This window comes from Solanum tuberosum, unplaced genomic scaffold (assembly GCF_000226075.1).
Source record: "Solanum tuberosum cultivar DM 1-3 516 R44 unplaced genomic scaffold, SolTub_3.0 scf00243, whole genome shotgun sequence".
NCBI classification, from domain to species: Eukaryota; Viridiplantae; Streptophyta; class Magnoliopsida; order Solanales; family Solanaceae; genus Solanum; species Solanum tuberosum.
In genome coordinates, this window is record NW_006239166.1 from 305,596 (window position 1) to 311,863 (window position 6,268).

The 6,268-nt window shown below is 30.7% G+C and overlaps 1 protein-coding gene across 1 annotated transcript in view; it reads right to left on the reverse strand.

Annotated features, from left to right (window-relative positions):
- LOC102586640 (serine/threonine-protein phosphatase PP2A-2 catalytic subunit-like) overlaps positions 1 to 2,550 on the reverse strand; it is a 5,489-nt gene extending 2,939 nt beyond the window's left edge. Inside the window, exons 1-2 of the mRNA XM_006357163.2 lie at positions 1,865 to 2,550; positions 859 to 973 (exon numbers count right to left, since the gene is read on the reverse strand). Of these exons, the coding sequence (XP_006357225.1) occupies positions 859 to 973; positions 1,865 to 2,117 (368 nt within the window). The 5' untranslated portion in view covers positions 2,118 to 2,550. The remainder of the gene's footprint in view (positions 1 to 858; positions 974 to 1,864) is intronic.
- Between the last annotated feature and the right edge of the window lie 3,718 nt (positions 2,551 to 6,268).

Genomic DNA, 6,268 nt, shown 5'->3' on the forward strand with positions numbered 1-6,268 from the left:
AAGTAATGTTTTTTTTTTTTTTTATGACAAGGAAAACCCGCAACCTAAGTAATGTTTTTGCTGCATAGAATTCAAGAAACACGTTTGTCTTCTTTCTCTCTTCAACTTCTTACTGAAAACCAGGAGTTGATAACCTGAATTCTCACACCTGACCTCCATGTTCCTTTTTTATTTTCTTTTATTTCTGGAAAGAGGGTGAGAAATGTAAAGAAGAGTTGTACTGGGTACATTGAAGAGAAGCATCAGTCCATTATACATGTTGCTTGAGTGCAATAAGAGCATACACAATTCAAGAAAGGATATTTGAGCCATATAAGCATAGAATTTACATTGCTACTCTTCCCAAACCCAAGGAGAAGCAAAGAGGATGCTAACACAGCAGAAAGTCAAAATAAGAGAAATCCACCAAACTGGATAAATTTTTAAAGAAAGTGGCATCTAGGAACATCCTATACAAGTAAAACTCTATGTGACACTGTGACAGAAACACATATAAAAGTATCATGCACCAAACAGCATAAAGAAGACCATTACCAAATATAAAGAGTGCACCAAATGGGAAAACTATTTACATACTTAGGCAGCATTTCATATTAGTTCTAAATTCTTGTAATTGGAAAAATAACAGTTCAGTAGATTAAATGGAAAATATAAGAACAGTGCAGAAACATCTTCTCTCTTTTTTTTGGATAAAGTAGCATTGCATAAATGTAAAACCCCTAATATCATACATAAACCAGATCGTTTAAGCAATCGAAAAGAAGGAACATCTGAATATCAGCTGTTAAGAAAGACCAATTATCTTTTCAGACAACCTCACTTACGCACTTCAATATGAACAAAATGTAAGCGACTCACACTTGAGTGATCTGTCGGCTTTCGTGGTTTCCCCTAAGAATTGTGATTCTATCTCTATAACGGACCTTCAGAGCAACCAATAGTGAGACAGTCTCGACAGAATAGTATCCACGGTCTGCATTAATTAGGCAATTATTAATGATAAACAATGAATGCTAATGTACTTGACCAACAAGGAAACCGAGGTACTAGTCAACATACAAATAAGTAAGCATGAAATAAAATGTACACTGTCATCGCAATTTATGGAGTGGAGATGTATATGATGAAATCTACCTTAGATGCAAAAATATTCAGGAAAAAAAACTAAAAAGGAAGCCTCCATCAAAACAGTCATTTAAAACAAAAGACAGTTAAGTCATTTTATGGAACCCATGCTTATCAGATGTAAGTTGAGAGAACACTGCCTTTTCAGTAAACTATATACAGAAAACAAATGAAAATGAGCGTGTTTAGCACCGAAAGAAATACACCAAATGAAGAGAAACATCTCCCACATTTGCCTCCAAACATTATATCAATGCCATGACGTTACTTTGTCATATTCGAACCACCAAGTACATTAGAGATCCACATCACAACCACGCGTCATCATTCACGAGTATAAACGACAAATAGATCAAAATAAAGCTTCATTTGTCCGACACATTATAGTAACACTACCAATAAATGAACAGCCCAACCACATATCATCCTTATCATGAATATCTTGAGAAATACAAGCCCGAATCACGCCAAACCACAAAATAACCAACATAAAGCTTGCTACTTTGCAGAACCCTTACACTTCACAATCTACTTGATACACAAAAGCACAACCTATACTATCTTTCAAGTGCTGCCTACATTAGCAGAAACACTCTTATTTCTACATCCTATTTATGTCCATTCACATTTCACCTATGTCACTACAACAAATCAAATGCATAGAAAATTAACAAAAAAATCCAACAAATCATATGCAAATTCCTATAAAAAAAAATGAAACCTAATCACCAAAACTCACCAACATAATCTCCCATGAAGAGATAATTAGTATCAGGAGCGTTGCCGCCGATTCGAAAAAGCTCAATCAGATCGTAAAACTGTCCGTGGATATCACCGCACACCGTCACCGGACATTTCACCGGTTGCACATTCCATTCCTCCACTAGTATCGCCCTTGCTTGTTCACACAACGTCTTCACCTCCGCCTCCGATAACGGCTTGCACTCCATCAATTGCTCGATCTGCCGATCTACATCCGCGTGCGACGGCATTTTTTCAAACAAAATTATCCTCTACAATCACCTATCTAAATATTCCTCACCGCTTCGATTAGCAAAAAATATCAAAAGTCCTCAGATCGAATCGAGGTAAAAATCCAATTGCTATGAAATTGACCAACAGAATCGCAGTTTCTGCGCGACAACAATCAAAATCAAGCAGAAAATAATGATTGGAACATTGATGAAGTAACTAGGGTTTCAATTTCCGAATCATCTCCTGTTTCTGAAATTTGTCTCCATTCATGCGAAGCTTCTCTCTCCAATGTGAAAATTGCAGCTAAAAGGAAAGAGAAAATGTAAACAATAGGCATAATAAGCCTTGTGAACTTTGACACCTTTATTTGAGAAAATGAACAAAATAGACCTATATGTTTAGACTACATTCAAAATAGTCCTTCAATTATTTTGGAACAAATAGTACCTTCCTTTAGGTATCCAAAAGTAGTGCATTTTTTATTCGACTAGTAGAACCCGTTAGAGGTGGATAGTTATGACTTTGACCTAACGTATTTTATCATTATAGTGAACCATAACTCTAACCCAATATCTTATGTACCCTCTTAATATAATGAGACTTGAATTTATCGTCTTACCATCAACCATTAACATAATAAGCAAAAGAATTAATCAAAGGCTAATTAATAAAGTTCACAACCTTTATTTTACATAATTATATGTCAACATATTCAAATTAACTTAGTCATTAATTACATAATCTTCATGGATATTGAAATTAAGATCAATATGGACCACATCATTTACCTTCATTTTTTTCTCTAACATAAGACTTCAATTTTCCAAGAATCCCTAGTTGGTTTGTCCTTATAAGGTAGGGCTAAAAGATGATATAATAATAACTAATAAACAATTAGCAAACCCTTAATGGTTTTGCAAGAACATAAATCATAAATATATTTTTATTTTCCAATGAAAAGAGCTCTAATATTCTAATCATCTTACTCTAATGTTACTTCAAAAATCTAATTATCATGGAACTCAAAAAATCTGCTTAAAATTACATAATATTTTAATTATTTTTAAACTTTTTACAAAAAAACTAATAATAAAATTTTATAAGTTATAACTATTTTCATAAAATTACATAAATATAACTACTTTAATTTTTTAACTTTTTAATTATATTGTGTACTTTTTATATTTCTAAAATAAAAAATAATATCTATCCAAATTAAATATTGAGAGAACATAGTTTTTTATTGTTAGAAATAAAATATTGTATTATAACTTATAATCTAAGGTGCTACATGTGTAGTAGTTATGACTACATGGTCACTTTCAGTACTAGTGAGTAGTGACTATACTCTTGTAACCAAATTTGACTAAGTTATTAACATAAATGAAGAAACTAGTCTGGTAGATGACTCATGTTTTATTTGTTTCAAATCAATATTTGACAGCATCGGAAGGATATGATAGACACTAGATACACGCTAGATATATGTATATGTATGTACCTATTGTGATTTGTATGTATTTGAGAATCAAATATATATGAGGGTAGTGAGTGAGATGAGAGAAAGGTGAGGGAGGCGAGTGAGCTTTGTTATGTATCTCATATACATGTTAATCCATTTGAATAAAATGTATCTAGAACAAATTTGACCTCATGTATCCTGAATATAATTATCTGAACATATCTGGACGTAGGGGTGGACATGGTACGGTATTTAAAATTTTTGATATTGTAACTTCGGTATTCGCTATCTAAAGTACTATACCATTATCATACCAATTAGCTCAGCATGGTTCGATATATTTAATTTCGATTTTACAGTATGGTATGCAGTAACCATAATTTATTTGACTTCGACTTACATATATTTTTATAACTCTCTATATAATTTATCTAGTAAATAAGTTAGAACCATTCTCTTTGTCCTTTAGCAAGTATTCTTGCAAGACCAATACGATGATCAACATGAATATGAGAAATTCAAAGCACGAGTCTCAATCATATTAGATCAACAACTACTTTTGTTAAATAATTTCATAAAAAAAACATTTCAATAACAATCAAGTAGTCATAGATGCAAAGTTTATAAAACATTATCTAAAATTATGCATAGCCTTATATAATTTTACACCACGAAAATCATTCACTAACGTGTAAACTCTAACTTGGCAATTGACATATACCACTATGTCAAGTTAGAGTCTCTCTCTCTCTCTCTCTCTCTCTATACATATATATATATATTATTATTATAAAATTTCGGTATGGTATACAATATTTTGAAATTTATTTTATAAATACCAAATATTGTACAGAATACCAAAAAAATTTAAAAGTCAAACCAAATACCATGATATCCATACCGCGGTAAAAAAAAATCAATTTCAGTATGGTATTCGGTATATATCGTACGATGCCCACCCCTAGACGCATCAAAATCTGATAAGATACGTAATATTATAAATTAAAGTATATCTAAGTAATAAGCTCTTAAACTAGTTGATTTATATAAATTTTCCTATAAAAAAAGGGAAATTTTTCAAAATAGCAATATTTTAACTTTTAGTGGACTCCTTAGAAATAGTTTCACTATTTATTTAAAATGACAATATTTTAGTTTGTTAAGGAATGAGTTATGTATTTATTTTATTTTAATTAATTTGAAAGAATACAAATAATTAATAGAATAATAGAGAAAATCATGGAACAGAAAATTTCAAAAAGGAAAAAAAGATTTTAAATATAAATCATGTTTTGAAAGAGATATGTTGCCATTTTTTCTTTCGAGCATTTTTTTGCCTTGTTCTTTAAGAATTCCAAATTTTTTTTTTGCAAAAAACAATTTTGTCTTCCGAATCATTCAATTGATAATTTTCAAAGCTTCTTCGAGTTGAATTCGGCATATTCTTGAAACGGAGGTTTTCAAAATTCACGACTATAATTTCGTCAGTTCCATTGAATTCAAGAAATTTCGGCATCAGGTATTTTTGTTTTTGTCGATTGTTATATTTGTTTGGATGATATATTCGTATATCTCGACTATAATAGTGGATTGATTTTTTCTGATTAAATCGGTGAAATCTTTGTATGGTTTGATATTTTTAGCTTTTTTTTTGGATGTTTTGTATCCAAACTATGATGTAGAATGATTGAAAGTGCTTGATTTTTTTTAGTTTCGTAGCTGTTTTCCTTTTATTTGAATGCATACAATATTTTTGTATCCCATTTTGTTAATGTAAACAGTAACAATGATTTTCGTATCCCAATTTTTTTGGATGTTTTGTATCCAAATTATGATGTAGAATGAATGAAATTGTTTTTTTTTAATAGTTTGAAAGCTGCTTTTTCTTAATGCAGACAATATTTTGTATCCTATTAAGTTAATGTAAATAGTAACAATATAGGGATATAGTCATAAAAATTATGTGATATACTGAACAGAGTACAGCTAGGGATTAAAATCATAAAGTAATTAAGAATTGTATATCAATATTTGTTGCCTTGTAGTAAGTTTTGGATACAATTAAATATTGAATTTAATTAGTTGTAGTTGAGCTAAACGGTGAAATCTTTGTATGTAAATATAGATCAGTATGTATTGAGTGCGTGTTCTATATTTTTTCTTTTTGAAGCTAGTGATGTTTGAGCGCACATTACATTTATGTAATTAGTTTATTTTATTTTTGTGTATTTAACGTGTAATTACTTGTTGGATACATACAACATTCCAATTACTCCCTTACCTGATCAAAACTAGTGGAATGTACCTGGGTATATTAAGGACGACATAGTGCGGCCTCCAAAGCACAAAAAGCTACCTGGAAGGCCATCCCAGAAGTATCGTGACAAGGCGTACAACGAGCTATATGGGAAGAAGAGCAAGAATTCTTGCAGTACTTGTGGGTTTAAGGGGCACAATAGGCGTTCGTGAAGGAATGGATCACGTATTGTTTAGTTAATGATGCTTGAATTTTATATCTTATTAGAGTGGAATTGTTTCCCAATTTCTAATGCCCTCTGTTTTATATATTTACTTGTTTGAAATTCTTTGAATATGTGTTCAACCGAAATGTATTCATATTCATGTTATGAATTTATTTATTTTATTTTTGTGTATTTAACGTGTAAATTGAAAAATTATATGAGTCACAAATTTAAATTATATAAA